Here is a 20,422-nt window from a genome sequence, read left to right on the forward strand (position 1 = left end):
CCCAATATAGTTTCTTTAAAAAAGAAAATAAACTATTTCTTTATAAACCTAATGGAAATCTACCAGAAAACTCCTAGAACTTTTTTTTTTTTTTTTTAGGAATTAAACTAATTAGGCGTATTGATATATAAAACACATGGCAGGGACACCTGGGTGGCTCAGCGGTTGAGCATCTGCCTTCCGCTCAGGGTGTGATCCTAGGGTCCTGGGATCGAGTCCCACATCAGGCTCCCTGCATGGAGCCTGTTTCTCCCTCTGCCTGTGTCTGTGCTTTTCTCACTCTCTCTCTGTGTCTCTCATGAATAAATGAATAAAATCTTTAAAAGAAAGAAAAAAAAGACAAGGGTTTTATTTTTATTTATTTATTTTTAAAGATTTTATGTATTTATTCATGTGAGACAGAGAGAGGCAGACACAGGCAGAGGGAGAAGCAGGATCCCCCCCCCCCGCCCCCGCACCAGGGATCATGTCCTGAGCCAAAGGCAGATGCTCACCCACTGAGCTCCCCAGGCGCCCTTAAAACAAGAGTTTTCAAGATCATATGAAACTCCCAGAAATGCGATGTCCTGGGATGATGCTATTACCTTGAGACGTTGTGTGTCACAGAAATGACCAAATTTCCTTCATTGCCTTGAAGTGAGCTCTCCTCAGATCTAGAATGAGGTTTGTACAGACAGTCCTACTCTACTCAGATGCTTTATTTATTTTTATTTTAAAGATTTTGTTTATTTATTCATGAGAGACACAGAGAGAGAGGCAGAGACACCGCGGGGAGCTCTGCAACTGTGGCTCGCCTTCTGTGATACTATGGGGAAAAATGATCTGAGGCCAGGTTTCTAATAATGTTAGGATCATAAGACGGGGCTGGGTAAAAATGTCCAGAACTAGTGAAAAAGCTGTATGCAAGCAGAACAAGAATCGGTTGGTTACATGGGAATAAATGAACTAAGGAGGACTATTTTAATTTTTATGACTTTCTGTTGACTTTTAAAAAAGTGTTTTGTTTTTGCAGATTTTAAGACCACTCTTGGGATCCCTGGGTGGCGCAGCGGTTTGGCGCCTGCCTTTGGCCCAGGGCGCGATCCTGGAGACCCGGGATCGAATCCCACGTCGGGCTCCCGGTGCATGGAGCCTGCTTCTCCTTCTGCCTATGTCTCTGCCTCTCTCTCTCTCTCTCTCTCTGTGTGACTATCATAAATAAATAAAAATTAAAAAAAAAAAAAAAGACCACTCTTTATCTTCAGCGGGCTCGCAGCAAATTGACAACATCTTCCTTTGTGAACAAATGGAAACATTTATCTTCCGTCTGTACGTCTGTACGTGCATCTCCCGGGGTGCATGAATTGGCGAGTGAATTTATGTGCACAGGCCCCACAAGAATCTGTTCCCTGTAAACAGGACATGGGTGGGAATCACTATTTTTGCTGCATTAATCAATAATCAGGCCAGGTTTTCTGACAATTAGACAGACTTGGTCTACAAATTAACGTTAATGGGAATATCTCTGGTAAAAATGAGGGTGACTGTAGACTGTGGACATTTGCTTCTAAACAGGACTGCGTCGATGCCTCGCGGCTGCTGTGTGGCTGCAGTTCTGCAGCCGAATGCTGTTCCCTCACCTTTCCCACTTTGGGTCATTGCAGATTAAGCACAGCTCTTTCCCCGGGAGCCCCGCGAGGGCGATCCCCTCGGGTTAAAGCAGTGCTGATCCCGGCATGCCCCAAATAACACCCTTTGCTGCTCTTTGCATGTAGGATGTACAGGGTAAGCTGCTCTAAGTGTGGATGGTGAATTTTTCAAAATTCCTTCAGGGAACGCAGGAGCTTCAGAAAAGTCTGATGACCACTGGCCTGAAAACAGCCCTGCTTTCCCCGCGGGGAGCCCGCTTCTCCCTCTGCCTGTGTCTCTGCCTCTCTCTGTGTCTCTCATGAATAGATAAATAAAATCTTAGAAAGCAAAAACAAAAACAAAACAGGCCTGTTCCGGGTCGGGGAAGGTGAGCATCTGCACAGGGTCAGTTGTGCAGGTCTCCCCGTCAGCATCACTGTCACCACCACCAGCACCGACTCTTTCCCCTCCCACTGTGCTTTCCCTGGACCCCCAACGCACTTGGAGGCTGCTCCCCGGGATGCGGGCACCTCCCCGGGATGCCCTGGGTCGGGGTCCAACAAGCCCCGGATGGCACTTGCAGGAGGGCCCCAGGTGAGAGACGAAGCCCGCTTGCGGGAACCTTAAACATTCCCGGTAATTGTCCATAGAGAGTTCAGAAGGCTTATTTATTTATTTATTTATTTATTTATTTATTTATTTATTATTATTTTTTAAAGATTCTATTTATTCATGAGAGACACAGAGAGAGGCCGAGACCCAGGCAGGGGGGAAGCGGGCTCCGTGCAGGGGGCCCGACGCGGGCCTGGATCCCGGGGGCCCGAGGTCACGCCCTGGGCCGGACGCGGTGCAGAAGCGGAGCCCCCGGGCCGCCCGAGGAGGCTTATTTAAAACATGTGTAGGTTTTGCTAAGGCTGCAGGATGTGCCGTCCACGAAAATAAGCAATCAAATGAAATCTAAGACAATTATAATAGCATCAAACCCATGAATATTAGGGTCTCGGCGCGCTGCAAACAGAGCCCGGCCTGGAGCCCGCGGAGGGCCTCGGGGCGGGGCGGGCTCGGTCCGAGGACGCAGCTCCGAGCCGGGGACCGTGGGTGCGCAGACCCCGGGGCCGTCCGGGTGGGGAGCGGGCTCAGGGGGGTCCGCATTTGTGGGCGGGCACGGGGGGCAGCAGGGCGGGCACCGGGCGGTGGGGGGGGCGGGCACCCGGCGGGGGGGGGGCGGGCACCCGGGCTGCGCATGCGCCTGGTCCGCCCTGCGCGCCGGGGCCGCGCTGCCCCCGACGCTCCCCGCCCGCGGCCCCGCCCCGTCCCCGCCCTTCGCCGCGCCTGCGCACGCGCGCCTCGCTCCTCAGGGCCCCGCCTCACGCACGCGCGACCTGGGCCTCAGATCCCGTTCTGCGCACGCGCGCCTCGCCCGTCAGCGCCCGTTCCGCGCACGCGCGCTGCGCTCCTTAGGCGAGCCCTGGCCTCGGCCCGCGCACGCGTCGCACGCGCCGCACGCGCCCCGCGCGCCCCTCGTCGTCGCGCACGCGCAGGCCCCGCCCCGCGGCCAATAGGCGCCGCCGCGGCTGCTCCGCTGTTTATCCGTCGCGCGTCCGGCGGCGCGTGTCAGTCGGTCCGGCCTCGGGCTGAGCTGCCCCGCGCCCCCGGCCCCGTCCTCGGCGCCCGCCCCGGCCCGCCCCGCCCCGGCCCGCCGCAGCGCCGTCCCTCGGACGCCATGTCGCACAGCGGGACCCCCGGGCTGCAGGAGGAGAACTTGCAGGGTACGGGGGGGCTCGGGGGGCTCGGGGGGAGCTCGGGGGCGGGGGGGTCCCGGGGCGCAGCTGAGACCGAGCCGCGGCCGCCGTGCCCCGCCGTACCTGGTGCTGGCTCGGGGGCGAGGCCGGAGGCTCCTGCCGAGTCGTGCGGGTCCGACGAAGCCGCCGCTGGCTCCGGGGTCCCCGCCGCCCGGTCCGCCGCCGCCCTGCGCGCCGAGACAGACGGGGCAAAGGGGTGTCGCGGGCAACGGGGCTCCGGGCTCCGCTTGGGCCGGGCGGTCGTTCCAAAACGGAGCTTGAGATCCATCTGTGGGTGGAAAGACACAAGCAGAGGGTCCGGGCTGCGGGCCGCGCAGAGCCCGCGACACCCGCCCCCCCACACCTCCCCCCCCACACCTGCACCCTGGCACTGCACCTCCAACACCCGCCCCCCCACACCTGCACCCTGACACCCGCCCTCCGACACCTGCACCCCGACACCTGCACCTCCGACACCTGCACCCCGACACCTGCCCTCCTGACACCTGCGCCCCGACACCTGCACCCTGACACCTGCACCTCCAACACCTGCACCTCCGACACCTGCACCCCGACACCTGCACCTCCGACACCTGCCCTCCTGACACCTGCACATCCGACACCTGCCCTCGGACACCTGCGCTGCCCTGTCTGGGTATCTGGGGCCCAGGGAACAGGCCCTGCTGGCTCCTGGCACCACCAGCACGGTGGCAGCCCTGCCTCCCTGGTCTTGTCCCCATAGGGCCGCCACCTGGCCCCTTGGAGTCCCCAGGGCCCCGGGAGGAGCCCGGTGGCCCATGACCTTTGTATTCTCTGAAGCAAGAGTAAACTAAACAAAATGAGCGTGTAAATAAGCATGGAGAGGGCCGCACGGACCGCTGAGTGAGTGTTTCAGGGCTGTTAAAATCCCGATTTCAGGTAGACCTAGCGAGCTGCCAATTACTTTTCTTGTTCCTTAACATAGTTTTACCGAGCACGATGTTGTCTCGTGCAGTGCGTAACGTGTCTTTAAAAACTGCAACCACTTTTTACAAGTTCCACAATCCATAAAATTCAACATTGACCCTTCTCTTCTTTGAAACAAATACATGGATTAAGGGTTTAAATTTTCTCCGTCCCCTGTAAGATCCAAGGGTGTTGTGTAGACTCTGCCTTAGGATCATCCTCTTTCTAGGTATCAAGCTCCTTATTTCCCAACATTGTATATTTTGCTCGCAGGCTGGGATTTGGTGTCTGGAATGTTGAGCGTCCCTGGGGGGGCCCAGATCTCCTTTCCTTGACTGACCCCAAGCTGCTGAGTCATTGGCAATGCAAAACTGCCAGCTTATGAGTTAAAAAGATTTGTTTTTCTGTTTTGCTTATTCTATAAAAAGATGGTTACACACTGAGTGGAAATTCACGTTTAAGGCTTCTTGGGCCGGTCTCTTGAGTGTACGTGCTGCAGGGCACTGGCTCCGCATCACCCCCGGGTGGGTGGAGTCACTTGCGTCACATCACGTGGGGCCACCGCACAGCTGCCCTAAGAAATGTGAGTCCAGGCCTGGTTCCTGGCTGAGGCAGCGCCTGTCCCCTCTGCTCTGATTTGATCACCTCTTGTTGATGTTTGAACCAGGTCCTGAGCGAGCCCTGGTGAGCCTGCAGACTACAGCAGACCTTCCCTGCGGAGTTAAGGGCAAAATTGTTCCTTCCTACCCCCGTCCGTTCCGGTCTAAGCTGTCGTCTGGCAAGATAACGCAAGTGCCTTTCCCCTTAGGCCTGCGGCTGCCACGGTGCTGCCGGGAGACCGAATCGAGGGGAGGGGTTGCATCACTGACGCCCACGGGACCCCGGAACACCAAGCCCATGTGCTCCTGAGCACACGTCCCGAGTTGCTCCTTGCCTGCACAGTCCCGCGGTTCGGTTGTCACAGGCAGCCCACCGTGGGCAGAGGGGTCTGAAGAGAAAAAGTGAGTTTCTTTTCAAGGGAAATGATGGTGTTGTGGAGTGTACCACTGAAGGTGTTCTACACACTTAGATCCTAGCCCAACACCCACATCTCACAGATGGCCTCTGTGAGGCCCAGAGGCTAAGTGGGAAATAGGGCAGGCGAGCGACCGCAAGTAAAGGACGCGTCGGGCTCGCCACGAAGGGCCAGTGGGATGCTGGGAGCCTGGGTCCACATCCTGTCACCAGGCTCCTCGGCCACCACCTGGCCAGAGGAGATGCAGGCTTAACCAGGCCTTGTTCGCAACCAGGATCCTGAGTCACCCTGTGGACTCTTGAGTTCAGAGTTGGAGGTCACGAGTCTCTTGTTCTTCTCCCACTTAACTTGAGGAGCTTTTTAAAAAATTTTAAAAGACTTTATTCATCCATGAGAGAGGCAGAGACCCAGGCTCCATGCAGGGAGCCCGACGCGGAACTCGATCCCGGGTCTCCAGGATCACACCTGGGCTGAAGGCGGCGCTGGACCGCGGAGCCACCCAGGTGCCCCCACTTGAGAAGCTTTTATTTACTATATATTTTCTAAAAGTTTTATTCACTCACTTGTAAATAATGGTTGTATTTACAGAAAGGTTTTAGAACCTGCCGTTTGGTAAATCAAGCCCCCCCTCCCAGAGAAGAGGCCCTCAGAATAGGGTGCCAGGGCTTCGCAGGGCGTTCCCCCCGGGATGCCCCAGCTTCACCCACGGCCCCGTGTTCTTTCTTCATCCCACTGCCCTGTAGGTTATTGGGATGCCTGCCACCCCCCGTGCCCTGTGCTTTCCAACCCTGGCTGCCCAACATCGCCGTTACGACTTTTTCACAACCCCCGCTCCAGCGTTCCAAACCAGAATTCGGAGTGCTGGGCCCGGCTTCGGAGCAGCGGGAGAGCCGGCAGGGACTCTGCACAGCCGGGCAGACGCTGCCCCGGGAGGTGGAGCGGGCCGGGGCCAGGGTGCCCTGGGGTCTGTCGTGGTAGAGGCCGGTGGGCACCTCATCTCTAGCTTGTTCAGAGGTGTGACGTGGGCTCACTGTGGCTGCCGTGCGTCTTGTTAGCGCTGGGAGGTGGATGGGGGGGGCTGAAGGCAGGAGGGGCTTCCTTGAACCGCTGCCTGTTGTTTTGATTATACCGAGTTCCTTAATAGTTATTTGTGATTCTGAGGGAGCTTTCTGAGGTGTCGAAGCAACCTTAATTCTCTTTCTTGCTTAAAAAGATGAGTGATCCTAACAGTGGCGTGATGTGGGCAGACTAACAGCGAGCCCGGTGTCCCCTCACCAGGAAGTGTGCTTCCTGCCCCGTTGTTGCAGGTTAATAATAAAACTCTCATCCTAGTAAATCATTCTTGGAATACAGCTTTTGGACCCAAAGCCTTTGCTATAGACTGTAGTCTAGAATGGGATTTTTTGTTATCCTAGGATGCTTGGGGCTTATTAGGACATGATTCTTTAAAACACGAGTTTGTCTTATTTGAGTCTTGAGTTGGCCCTTGTCACATAACAAAAAAATACATACATGTCTGTACCTGATAGTGTTACATGGCAGTTATATCTCGGTGTATTTCTTCTTTTTTTTAAAGATTTTATTTGTAAGTAACCTCTACACCCGAACATGAAATGTGAACTCACAACCCGGAGATCAGGAGTTGCACGCTCCTGACTGAGCCAGCTGGGCACTCCAAATATATCTGCTTAAAAAAACGTATGTGGTCTGTTCCCTGCTTCCTGGCACAGAGCTCCAAAAATCCTTGGAATTTCTTGAGTAATACTAGTGGCTTATTGATAAAGAGCCCCTTTGGAACACACGGAGTCTGCTAGTGAGGTGACTTGGTGGGGCCCTGGGGCCACCCCACGTGCGTGGGAGCAGAGGGAGGACACCCCCTCCAGGGACGGGAGGGGCGGGAGATTGGTTGGCAACACTTCACAGGAGAAGGTGCGGAGACTTGCGTTGGTGAACGTGCCGGCGTGCTTGGAGCTTGGCCTCCCTTCCTCATACCTGCCCCGTGTGTCTTTTCAAGAGTTGGCTCTTTCCGAGTTGTATCTTTTTAAAAAAACATTTGAGAGAGCAAGCGAGGGAGAGTACGACTTGGGGGTTTGGGGGAGAGGCAGCGGGAGAGGGAGAAGCAGACCCCCCTCGGAGCCCGGAGCCTGGTGCGGGGCTGGATCCCAGGGCCCGGGCCCGGGACCTGAGCTGAAGGCAGAGGCTTCACCGACGGAGCCCCAGGTGCCTCGGGTTCTGTGCTTCCTAATAAATGGGTAAATGTAAGGAGAACGTTTTCCTGAGATCTGTGAGGTGTTCCTGGGAACGACTGGGCCTGGGTGGGTGTTGGAGGAGCCCGGCCATCCGTGCACAGCTGCTGTCTGCTGGAGGCGCCGTCTTGTGTGGCAGTGGGATCGAGTCTTTGGACAGCCAGTGGGAGAGCCACCCCCATGCCACGTCAGGTTCCACTGATGGCAGGCAGCCCGCGGAGTCGGCGGCGCACCTCAGCGTCGAGTGCGTGGAGGCAGGCCGGGCGGCGGGAGAAGCCACGGAGCCGGGTTGGGAGTGTGCCGGGAGCTGCTTTCCTAGCTGCCTGGGCGTCCCCGGGGAAGGACTCCCACTCTGGAGCTTTCATAATGAGGGCTCGGGGTTAGGGGGCAGCAGCCTGGAGGAAAGCCGTCAGACGCGCGGTCTCGGGGTGCCGGGGCGGGTGGCCCCGGAGTCCCCGCAGCTCCGCGGAGGCCCTGGCCTGTGCGCTGGTGACGAGCTTGTGCGCCTGGGCCCGCGTGAAGCGCTTGGGAGGTTGAAGGGGCAAGCCGTGCGGCTGGGAAGCCTGCGTGACATTTTGTTGGCTGACTGGGAGGCCGACGTAAGCTGGCTGGTGGGGCCTGTGCTTTGCTTTTTTTCTGATTAACGCGACGTGAGAATAAGGTACAGAGGGCAGGTGAGGATGCTCTGCAGAGACGTGCAGTCGGCGAGCCGGGAGGTTCCCGGGGCGGAGGGGGCGGCCCTGCGTGGGGCTCGGGCTGGGCGCCGCCGTGCCGCGGAGGGCCGTGTGCTTCCGTGTTGCTTGGGAGTGAGGCAGCTCGGCGTGACCGTCGCGAGACAGAGTGACTAGGGACGCGGCTCCTGGGCTCTCGGGTACCGGCTGCCGTCTCCGCGGCCCGCCTTCATCTGACAGGTACACGGCGCCGGAGACCCACAGACTGGAGCCACAGACAGACGGTCGGGCTCCGAGACAGACGTGTGCACGTTGCCAGGAAGCAGCACAGCAGAGGGTGCAGGGGCAGGCGGCTCGGGGCGCGGGAGCAGCCTCCCGGAGGGCCACACGCCCAGCGGGAAGCCGGGCTCGGTGAACCCAGGCCTTGGGGGGGGGGGTCCCCGCAGCACCGATCTCCGTGGCCTCAGCAGGAAGAGACTGAAACTTCGGATTAAAATCAAAGACTGTTGTTGCTCAGAACACGGCATTAGCTCTGTAAAGGCAAGGCCCAGGGAAGTCACCTGCGGCCTGTGCAGATGAAGAGCGGCTTGTGTCATGCACGTTGAGCTTCTACAGACCGCGGGATTTTTGAACAGCTTCTGTATGTCTTTTTCTTCTTTTCAGAGAGAGAGAGAGTGTGGAAGGGCAGAGGGCGCGAGCGTGCGCCTCCCTCTGAGCGGGAGCCCGATGCAGGGCTCCACCCAAGGGCCCCAAGAGCATGATCGGAGCCGGAACCAGGAGTCGGACGCTTGGCCAGCCGAGCCGCCCGGGAGCCCCCTGAACAGCTGATGTAAAAGCTGCTGTGCAAATGGCCCGTAAACATGACACGGTGGCCGGTTTCATGGGAGATCAGAGAGATGTAAAAGGAAGCACACAGGACACGGTCACAGAGACTGGTTGTGCCGAGTGTGAGGCTGCAGGTCTGATGTCTGGTGTCGTTGAGGGGGCTCACCTGGGTTCAGTGGGCAGGGCGGGCGTTTCCCGGTAACACGGGTGTGCACGTGCTCCTTGAGCCCAGCGCCCCGCTCCTGGGCTGACATGGGCGCGTGGACGCCGGGAAACACCAGCAGTTACGGGGCCCCCGGGGGCTCTGGCAGTGAGGGTCCGACTCCTGGATTCTGCTCAGGTCGTGAGGTCGCGCCCCAAGTCCGGGGCATCTGCCTGGCATTCTCCCCCAGCCCCGCTCCTCCTGCGCACGCGCGCTGTGCGTCTCTCTCAAATCTTAAACCCTAGCAGTCGCGGAGCAGGCCCCGTCCTGCGTGGACGGTCGTGGCGGAGCCAGAGGGTGTGTCTGTTCTCAGGTCCCCACAAGTGCTGCCGGCCCCGAGGTCCTGGGCTCTGCTGGGCTCCTGGCGGTCGGGGTCATCTGAGCCTCCCGGGGGGTGGCCAGGGGCCCGCTCCTGCGCCCCCCAGCAAGGCACCCATGCAGGCTGCCCTCCCCGCCCCGCCCTGTCCCAGGGCCCTGCAGCGGTGAGGGTGCCCCGGGCCGTGTTTATGTCAGCATGACGTCCAGGTGCGCTCGTGAGGACCCAGGCTGCTGAAGGCGACAGCCTCACTCGTGGGGGTGGTGGGTCGGGGGTGGTGGGTGTGAGCCTCTGTCTCGGTAAGTGGGTGATCGGAATCTGCAAAACGTGGGCAGCAGCAGCTCGGGGGGCTCTGGCTCCGGCTGGACTCGCTGGGGGACGGTCGGTGAGCAGCCCCCCTGGCTCTGCGGAGCTCGCGTGTCCGGCTTTTGGTGGAGGGGACCCAGAATCCAGTCGGGGTGGAGTTCTGTGGGGCCTCGGGATCAGCGTGTTTCTGGTGGGGAAAGAGATGGGAAAGAGACGATGTGAACCTTACAGACATCAGTCTCTTCGGCTCTTGTGGACGTGAGGGCAAGACTGCACCGCGGTCAGCCGGCCTGCAGCGGCCCGTGGCTTCCCGGGTTAGCGCTTCTGGCCACCGGCTGGGGACCCGGCGCCGGGGCTGGCTGGGCGTGCATCCCCACACCCCGGGTGGCAGGCGGGCTGCTCCTGTGCCAGCGGAGGCTCCGCGGTGGGCGGAAAACCCCCAGCATGGCCTTCCTGTCCCCTCAGGCTCCTGGGTAGAGCTGCACTTCAGCAACAATGGGAACGGGAGCAGCGTTCCAGCCTCCGCTTCTATTTATAACGGTGACCTGGAAAAAATACTGCTGGATGCCCAGCATGAATCTGGACGGAGTAGCTCCAAGAGTTCTCACTGTGACAGGTGGGCATACACACGCGCGTCTGTTCCGGTGCTGACATCACGGGGGACGAGCAGGGCCGGGTCCAGGAGTGGCCTCTGCCCTCCTGGTCTGTGGGCGGACCGCGGCAGAGCTGAGGGCCCCTGCCCCTGCCCCTGCGTGTCCTGCCTGGCCCCCTGGCCACCGCGAGCTGCCGTGCGTCAGTGCTGCCAGTGACTCCCGGTGGCAGGGCTGAGTCAGAAATCAAAGGTCAGCTGCTCTCGGCTGTGCAGCGGGGCACAGAGCCAGTGCGGGAAGGCGGCCGTGGGGAGCCCCTACCCCCCACTCTGGCTGCCCGATGCCGGCCTAGCCCAGCTGAGGAGGGCGGGGGCTGGGGCCTGGTGCCGGTGCTCCTCCTCTCGGAGGCTTTGCCGGTCACGAAGGACAATGTTCATGTTCTGCGCCTTCTCCCGTTCTCCTGTCTCTGCGCAGCCCTCCGCGCTCACAGACCCCGCAGGATACGACCCGAGCTTCGGAAGTAGACACCCACAGCATCGGAGAGAAAAACAGCTCCCAGGTGGGCCGGGGTGCTCGTGCTCGCAGCACGCTGCGGGTTTCCAGTGACTGAGGAGACCAGCGTGTGCTGTAGGCAAAGGCTCTTGCCTTTTTTAAAGCCATGAGGTGGGGGCCTCCCGACACCCGAGCTGACCAGAGGAAGGGCCGGCCTCTGCTGCCCTGCCCTGCCGCCCGGGGACGCCCGGGGACGGTGGGTGGCTTCTGCAGCCCAGACAGGGCCACGCGGCCAGTGGGAAGGGCACCTGGGTGCCCCTCGGTGGGTGTCTGTCCTGGTGGGGGGTGGGCTTTCGTGTGTCGGCTGCTCGGGGGAGCCTGGCGTGACCTGCACACTCGGGCTCTGCTGATGGGCTGGGACGCCGTCGTTGCTCAGACCCCGCCTCTGGCCGTGCTGACTGGGGCTGGCGCAGCTCCGTGCTAGGAGTGGAGGCCGCGGCCCCTGAGAACGGGGCCCCCAGTGCTGGGCTGCGACTGCGCCCCCCCGGGCCCTGGCCCCCAGGACTGCTGCACCTGCGAAGGAAATGTTTCCTTTGGCTGTTTTCAGTGATGATGAGAACATGAACAGTTGATGTCTTTTTCCATATTTATTTCAAAATTTCTGAGGAAGCAGGGTCTTGCAGTTGGTACCACTGAGACCCTTGATCCCTGGGGTCTCCCCTCTGGGCCTCCCACTCACCTGGGCCCTCCTAGCACCCTCCCTGGTCCCCTGGGTGCCCTCGGGGTGCCCCCAGGGCCGCTGCTTGGTTTGCCTGCTGCATTCCAGAGTATTTCCAAAAACGGAAGCAGTGCTTTTTCTGATTTTCAAGAGGAATTGTACTCAGGTTCAGTTTTTTAAATGCAAAAAGGGAGAAAAGCACCTGTGCTCCTCCTTTCTAAAGTCCCTTATCATTGGTGTCTTGTCTTACATATTTTAGATGTAGCTTGAGACGGCAGGTATGTGTAAATGTGCTTTTGGTTCTGTCCCTCCCACCAAACACAACATCGGCCCTTCAGAGCTGGCGGCACTCGCTGCCATCGTGTCCACGGCCGTGCCGGGCCTGCAGATGGCTTTCACTTTCTCCTCCTCCCCGGCCCTGTGGTCAGCGTCTCTGTGGGGACGCCTTTGCCCTCACCTTGCACAGCTTCCTCCAGACCATGTTTGCAGGCTGGGTGTCTGTGCGGCCGGGGGGGAGGGGAGCCAGGCCCCACCTGCCCGCCCTGCCCTGCGGGACCCACTGCGCGCTGAGCACTGTTCACCTTGCTTCTGTCGTAGTCTGAGGAAGATTATATCGAGAGAAGGAAAGAAGTTGAGAGCATCTTGAAGAAGAACTCAGACTGGATTTGGGATTGGTCAAGTCGGCCGGAAAACATCCCCCCCAAGTGAGTGTCTCCAGTGGCGTGGGGTGTGCGTGGACTCCGCGCGGCAGCTCACTGGCCTCCTTCTCCCCAGGGAGCTCCTGTTCAAGCACCCGAAGCGCACGGCCACGCTCAGCATGCGGAACACAAGCGTGATGAAGAAGGGGGGCATCTTCTCGGCGGAGTTCCTGAAGGTCTTCCTCCCGTCCCTGTTGCTGTCTCACCTGCTGGCCATCGGGTTGGGGTGAGTGAGGCCGGGCGGGCCTGTGTCCTGATAAGTCTGGGTCCAGGGAGTTCCGTAGGCCTCTTGCTCAAGTACAGACTGTTCGTCGGTTATGTAACGCAGGCAGGCAAACAAGGCCCAGGTGCTGAGCCCAGACCCTGGAGGACCCCCTCCCAGTCCCCGGCCCCACTGACCTGCCACATGTCCCCCAGCGCAGCCCAGCTCTGGTCATGCTTGGCAGTACCAGGATGCAGACCCCCTTGTCCCCGGCGTCGGCTCAGCCCGGCCTGGCGAGGCGGGCGGTGGCCTGCAAGCCCCAGTGCGCATGGTGTTGCACCGAATCCGAGGAGCTGGCTGGGCCGACCGGGTTGTCACAATGGGCACCTGATGGAGGCAGGCGTCTGGGGCCCAGAGGGAAGCAGGAGGAGGAAGCTCCTGAAGCACGGTCGCCCCCATCTCCCAGATCCCGCGAATGGGGCAGATGAGGCCCGGGCTGTTCCAGGGCTCACCGGTCCTGCCAGGGGCTGCCTCACCCACCAGCCCCGTGGGAAGGGAGCACGGGGCTGGGCTGCCTCGCCTGCCCCCCTTCTGGGCCTCAGACCCTCGTCCTGGGAACTGCCCGGGACAGCTTGCCACGGGCCAGGGCCTCCTGACAGTAGTGGCCAGAGGGAGAGCCCTCCAGGGGCCTAGGCCAGCCCCTGACCCCCTCGCTGCCCACTCGCAGCTTCATTCTGCCCGTGCCCCTCCGAGCGGGACCGCGTTGCCTCTAGAACCGGCAAGTCAGGTTCTGTGGGAGCCGGGCCTGGGCAGCCCCCCCAGCTGGCGTCCCTGCCTCTCCCCGTTGCTGCCCGGCTGCAGAGCTTGCTGCTGCCCCGCACCTGTCACGGCCGCCCCCTCGCTCATGGGCGGCGGCTCCCCAGCAGGCCCCCTGGCAGGATCGTGGGCTGGTTCCTGCGCGCTCCCAGCCGGCCTGCTCCCGTTTCTACCCCCTCCTTCCTGGGAGCCTGGCACTTGCACCCCTTACCTTCTGGGTCCCTCTCTGGCTGGGGTAGATGCCTGAGGGGTGGGTGGCGGTGAGCTTACAGCGATGCCTCACGAGTGTCTGTTGGGTCAGTTTACAAGTAAGGGGACCGGCAGCACCGCTCTGTCCTGAGGGCACGTCCGGTTGGTTAGTGGCCGCCTCTACTGGTCCTGAGCACGCCGCGTGTCAGAGCAGTTGGATTTTTTCTAAATTAGATCATGAAATACACAGTGCCAGATTATGAGGCACGTGATACAAGACTGCGGACACCGTACCAGAGGTTTTAAAAACAGGTAGAAGGTGGCGGGTCCCGACTGCGGTCGCCGTAACCAGCATGAGTGCCCTGCTAACTGCTGATTGCTTTCTCTGTGAAGGATCTACATTGGAAGGCGTCTAACAACTTCCACCAGCACCTTCTGATGAAGAGTCGGAACCTGGCTTTTTTCCTATAGCGGGGATTTCAGTTGGAGGCTGCGGCAGCACCAACGGAGAGCGGTCTCGGTCCGTGGGTAGCTGCGCCACTTGTTTGGTCTGTTTGTTCTTAAATGCTGCGTTGCTAATTTAGTAGAAAGAAAAGACAAAAACCACGCTAACCTGTAATCATACAATGGGATCAATTACTAAGCATGTCATACTGATTAACATCTAATAATTTGGTAGTAAATTTTGTTTGGCTATTATAAATATCGAAGTATAAATAATTTTAACACACTAGATACAACACATGTAGTATTTTAACAGAAATTACGTGTCACCAGTTATTCAGTTAAAATACTTTATATTTGAAAAGAATGAATAATGTTTATTAAAATGACTACATAAGGGGTTTATCCCAAATGAATATTGTGGCCTTATATTCACACAGTTATAGGAAACACTACATTTAAGTGGGTGCAGGTTGTCTTTACTAAAGACAACACTGAACTCTGCTGTTCCTGGTTACGCAGCGGAATCCGAGGAGCAGATACAGACCCCACTGTACGGTTCGGACACTTAGCAGCCGTCCTGGGCAGTCCGTCTCCTGTCCCGGGCGCCTGCTGAGGATCCTAACTCATCACTCTGGATTGCTGAATTTAGTCTACTCTTTGTGTTTGGTTTTTGTGTGCTCTTAGAATCAGCTTCATTCTAAGCAAACCTGTGTCTACTTCAAAAGACTGGAAATAGAAAAAAATAAATCTTTGCCAAATCCTTCAGAGATGACTGTAGTCACATGGCTTAAATGAAATGTCAAAAAGCTTTTTGATTAAACCAGGCATCCGCCCCGTTGTCACCGTTACCTTTCTGCCAGCATGACCTCTTAAAGGCTGCCTCTTGGGCGTACTGTGTATCCTGTTGTGTATTTGTTCATTTCCACACTCAATTCAGTTGTGTTAAAATAAATAACATTTTAAGTTTTTAAAATTTCTGTTCATATTTAAATGATTACCTTGGACCTAGCAGCTGACAGCCACCTCATTGGGAGAAAGCTGGATGAATGGCGTCGGAGTTCTTCATGTAACTTCTCTAGAAAAGAGAAAGATTCAAGTCCCGTGGACGCTCTGGCCAAGCGAAATGCCCTTGTGACTCACAGCAGATGTTGTATTTGCCTTTCGTCAGAACCGAAGGGGCTCATTCCTCTGCTACTTGTGCCTGGAGCGTCGGGGCCGAGCGAGGCCCAGCGTCTTCAGAATTAATCCCCTCGTGCACAGGGACCCCCCTGTGGCTTCCTGAGCCATCGCTCGGGTGACGGGGGGGCCCTCCAGGCAGTCACTTCTGTCCCCCTCTGGGTGGCATTAGCTGAGCACTGAGCAGAACTGGCTGCAAGTGCCCAAGGGCTGTTAGTGACACGGGGTCGAGACCAGGGCCCCTCGTCACACTCAGCCTGGGGCTGGACATTTTACTCCTGACAGTGCTGTATTTGCATGGATCTGTATTTGATTCTTCCTTTGGGGCAGGATGCACTTAGTCCTGGAGCTTCTGCAAATAGCCCGTGTGCTCTTCACTGTATTCACCGAATAGCAAGTTTACGCGTTTGGATTATGTTAAATAATTCAGTTGTGGATCTTAACCAGATGAAACACGTAGCTGCCACTTCTGAATGCAGCTTCCTGGTCCTGGCACCTGCTGTCGCAGAGTCCGAGTCTGCAGACTCGATGGGGCCCTGGGATGCCCGGAGCACAGTGGGTACGGCTCTGGAGGGGGATGGGCAGCCACCTGCCTGTTCCCCGTGACCCAGCGTAGGCATCTGCCCTGAAACTAAACCCTCCAGGCCTGGAGATCTACGGGTCCGTGTCCAGTAGGAGACGCCTGAAGGAAGCACAGGCCCTGCGTGCAGGCAAGGGGGGAGCGGGCCACGGGGCTTCCTGGCTGGAGCCCAGTGTGGCTTCTCAGGATGACCGCGGGGGGTCAACAAACTGATGGGGATTCCTGGGACGTATGGTTTCCTGACGAACGGGAACTGGAGCTGGGCAGTGGGGCAGGACGTGGAGGGGGCGGGCCAGCCTGGACGTGGGCCTTCGGGCACCAGGGGAGCTGCCCCCATGGGTACCATTGAGCCGAGCTGAACCCGCTGAGCCCACATTGCAGGCCGATGAACAAAATAAAGTCTTTGAAAAAAATGTATGTGGTGTGCCATCATTTGTACAAGAGGCTTAAGAACGCAGAACTACTCGCTTCTGGAAAAAGATCCCAAGAATATATAGAAATGGAGGAGGCTGGCTGCCTCCGGGGGAGCGAGGAGGGTCAGGTAGCGGGAGCGGCCGAAGGAGGGCCTGTGCCTTTCTTGTGACTCCCCCAGCAGTACCTCACCGAGCTGAAATCCCGAATCCTGCCCAACGGTACAGCATGGGGGGGGGGGGGCAGGTGGCTACTACCTGGGGGTGTCTGTCCGTTGGGGGTGCTGAGCTCTCAGAACCGTGGTGATCATGTGCGTGCACCCCAGGATGGGCAGGCCCCCAGCTTGGTCCCCGGGGCCGGATGAGCAACGACTGCAGCGAGCTGGCGGGTTCCGGATCTGGCTGCTCCTGCTGCCCTTCAGTTGGTTCCAGGGCCAAGGGCCCGGCCTGGGTGCTGCGGAGTCCAGAAGGGCGCAGACGCCAGGGTGCCACCGCGGCGATGGCGCTGCCCCTGGGCCCACGTGGGTGGGTAGCAAGTGGGGAGGCACGGCTCTCCCTCAGAGTTCCCCGTAAACACGGGAGGGCTGATGGCGCGACAGCCTCTGGCCACACGGCCGCTGAGTCCCCAGGAGCTCTGGTGACGCGGTACAGGTACAAAGGGGGCTCAGCCTGCCCACGGAGGGATCAGAACAGAAACTCCAAGCTTGACGGCGCGGAGACCACGCGCACGGTCGTGGCCCCACGAGAACTGGCCCGGGCGTGTGGGGGGCAGCCCACGTCCCCAGTGGAGGCGCTGGGGGACCCGGGCCCCTGTGCTTTGGCTCCACAGCGACGCAGGTGCCTGGCTGGCCCCGAGGGCGGAGCATGCGGTCCTGTCTCAGGGTGTGAGCCGAAGCCCCCGTGGGGCACCCGCCTGGCCTGGGGTCAAGCAGCTGCCTCCTGACTTCAGCTCAGGTCGTGATCTCAGGGCCACGAGATGGAGCCCCGCGTCAGGCCCTGTGCTCCACAGGGAGCGTACTCGACGTTCTCTCCTGCTCCCAATGCCTCTGCTCGCATGTTCCCCAAAATCTTAATTTTTTTTTTTTTAAGATTCTTATTTATTCATGAGAGATGCAGAGAGGGAGGCAGAGACACAGGCAGAGGGAGAAGCAGGCTCCATGCAGGGAGCCCGACGTGGGACTCGATCCCGGGCCCCCAGGATCAGGCGCTGTGCCGAACGCGGTGCTAAACCACGGAGCCACCTGGGTGCCCCCCCCTCCCAAAAATTGTTAAACAACAATGGACCTGAAACCATAAACCAGAGAGAAATAGGCAGTGAGCTCCCGGACACTTCCTGGTGACAGTTTTGTGGATTTGACCCCACACGCAAAAGCAACACAAGCAGAAATAAACCAGGGGGCCTGGGCCGCGCTAAAAATCTCAAGCTCGCCAAAGGAACGTGATGAAACGGAAACTACTAAATAGGAGAAAACATCTGTAAATCATTTATCTGATTAGAGGCTGATATTCAACATAATTCCTCCAACTGGAATTGGATTAAAAGTGGACAGGAGACACGAGCGGACATTTCTCCATAGACGACGTCCAGATGCCAACAGCCGGCACACGAGGAGACGCTCCACACCCTCCCCAGGCAAATGCAAATCCAACCTGCAATGAGATGTCCTCTCACGCCTGCCAGGACGGCTACTCAGGATCCTGAGAAACAACAGGGGTGGGTGACGATGTGGAGAAAAAGGCACCTCGTGCCCTGCTGGTGGGCACGCAAACGGGTGCGGCCACAGTGCACGGCCGTGTGGAGGCGCCTGGGGGCGCCGTGGGAGAAGTGTCTGCCTATGGCTCAGGTCATGACCCCAGGGTCCTGGGGTGGAGCCCCGCCGCGGCTCCCTGCTGGGGGGCGGGGGGGCATGGCTGCGTCTCCTGCCCCTCCCCCGTGCCCTCTCACTTGCTCGCTCAAAATCTTTTAAAAAGTTAAGAACAGAACCTCCTAAGACCCAGAACTGCACTGCCAGGTACACATCTGAAGACACGAAAACACTCGCCTGAAGATCCTCGCGCTGCAGCACATACAGGGCTACTGACGCGGCCACGGTTCGGAAGCACCAAGGTGTCCCTTGGTGGTGAAGTGTGCTGCGTCTCTCGGTCCCTCACAGCAACAGTATTCAACAAAAAAAAAAAAAAAAGAAAGAAAAAAGGAAAAAAAGAAAAAGAAAAGAAAATCTTACCATTTCCTTCATTTCCAGCACGATGGACCGTGAAGCCGTGATGCTGAGGGGCCCAAGTCAAATCATGATCCTGCTTCAACGTGGAATCTAAAAACAAACCAGCACAAAGCAAAAGCCAGAACTGCAGCTCCTGCGCTCCCGGAGTAGACAGTGGTTGCGGGGGGCGGGGGGGGGACACGGGACGGGAGGAAGGGGTCGGAATCACAGGTGTCTAGTAGTAAAGGCCAGCGTGGGGACCACAGCAGGGGACCCAGTGGCTGGGGGAGATCTTAAAAGTTCTCAGCACAGGAAAGCCCACCCGGTGTCCTATGTGGAGATGGATGGGACAAGAGGTGCAGGGCTCCCCCCAACGTGTGCAAACCCTGAGTCCTGCCCGTCTGGGTCGCCTACGGGAGGACAGCAGCCCCAGCGAGAAGCACGCAATGGCACCGCGGGACGATGCTGGTCTCTGGGACCAGAGTGCCCTCTGCAAGTCCGTTCTTGGAACAGATCAACGCTCCTTATGCTCACGGGACACGCCTTTTCAGAGTCGTCTTGATATCTCCGAGGACATGAACGGGCCTGGGGGCACGCAGGGACAGGGTCGGGGTGCAGCCGCGTTGGGAGCTATGCTGCACCCCAAGGGAACAGCACGGCCTGGTGACAGATGGGTGCCAGGGAGACCCCGGGCACAGGGCCCCATTCCGGCCTCCGTCCCGTGCCAGCCTGCGAGCACCCAGCATCCAGCCCTCCTGCTAGAGACGTGCGGCGCCTCTCGTCCCAACACGGCTGCAGGCCACCGCGGGAGCCAGTCTCCTCCGCAGACTTCCCGGTTCCGCGCTCACTGGAAGAGCCGCAGGTGTCACTGGGCCACCCCGTCTGCTACTGCACGGGCTGGAGGTGAACACAGGGCACCGGGACCCATCTCACGCCCCAGGTAGAGGTCGCACTGGTGGGTGCAGCACCCACGACCCTGCTCCTCAGTGGGCGACTGTGCGCAGGGCTTCGGGGCCGCAGCCCCTCGGGCAAGTGCTCCCTCGTCCCACACGCTCGCCCCTCACCCGCTCCACGGGGGCACAGCGTGGGGCCTGGGACTCACGGCGCTGGCCTGTGCAGGGCCTGCGCAGCCCCCAGGAAGGGGGGTCGTCACCGTCAGGATGAGCGCCCAGGCCAGCGGTCCCCCACCCTCCCAGACAGCCCTGTGTGTGGGCCACCTTTACCCACAGGGTCCCGGCCTCCGCCTCCAGCCTGTGCGGAGACCCTCGTGGGGCAACACGCCCAGCTTCCAGGGGGCGCCCAGCGGTGGGCATGCAGGAGCCCCTGGGCGCCGAGCGGGGGAGCCAGGGCAGCAGGGCGCCCGTCTCCGTGAAGCCCCGGGCCTGCATCTGCTCAGTCACCTCACCGGCCAGAGGCAGACCGTCCTCCACCTCCTGCACCCGCCTGAGCACCCAAGCTGGGTCCTGAGCTGGGTCCTAAGGAAGAGAGGGCTCCTCCCCTGGCACCCCGCCGGGGTCCCAGGGCAAGCCCCCCAGGCCGGGGCTCTGTGCACAGCGCCACGTCCTCCGGACAACAGGCACCTGCTGTGCCTTCATCACAGCGCCGAGGACAGACCGTCGCCAGGCCCGGCACACAGCGCGTGCTGGACAGAAAGTCAAAGCGCCAGTTGTGACCTTCTTCTCACACCCTCAAGGAAGGGCTGCACACAGTTCCTCCTAAGGAAGCAATGAGGCCACACAGCCCCGGGCCGCCCGGCCTGCAGGGACCGTCCCCTGGCTGCGAACACAGGGCCGCCCCCCCTCCCTGGAGGAGCGTGGGCGAGATGTGGCATGTGCTGCTGTCACGCCGCCGCCGCCCTGTGGACAGCTGACCGACTCTGGAGTCTCAGCGGGCTTCAGACGCTCGATTTTTCTTTAAAAAAAGAGTGTCTAAACCCACACATGAATAAAGCGTGTTCATCCCAATCCAGGTCACCGGCCACGAGAGCT

The 20,422-nt window shown here is 59.2% G+C and overlaps 2 protein-coding genes across 2 annotated transcripts in view; one reads left to right on the forward strand and one right to left on the reverse strand.

Moving 5' to 3' along the window:
• The first annotated feature begins 3,220 nt into the window (after positions 1–3,220).
• On the forward strand, positions 3,221–15,040 carry BNIP3 (BCL2 interacting protein 3). Its single transcript, XM_077877176.1, has 6 exons — positions 3,221–3,377; positions 10,381–10,531; positions 10,980–11,064; positions 12,313–12,419; positions 12,490–12,639; positions 14,014–15,040. The coding sequence occupies exons 1-6, from the start codon at positions 3,332–3,334 to the stop codon at positions 14,057–14,059; spliced, it is 585 nt and encodes a 194-aa protein (XP_077733302.1). The 5' UTR covers positions 3,221–3,331; the 3' UTR covers positions 14,060–15,040.
• Positions 14,097–20,422, reverse strand: part of PPP2R2D (protein phosphatase 2 regulatory subunit Bdelta) — a 52,563-nt gene continuing 46,237 nt past the window's right edge. The window contains exon 10 of the mRNA XM_077877175.1: positions 14,097–18,545. Coding sequence (XP_077733301.1) covers positions 18,521–18,545 — 25 coding nt within the window. The 3' untranslated portion in view covers positions 14,097–18,520. The remainder of the gene's footprint in view (positions 18,546–20,422) is intronic.

Source organism: Canis aureus, chromosome 29, assembly GCF_053574225.1.
Source record: "Canis aureus isolate CA01 chromosome 29, VMU_Caureus_v.1.0, whole genome shotgun sequence".
Classification (NCBI taxonomy): domain Eukaryota; kingdom Metazoa; phylum Chordata; class Mammalia; order Carnivora; family Canidae; genus Canis; species Canis aureus.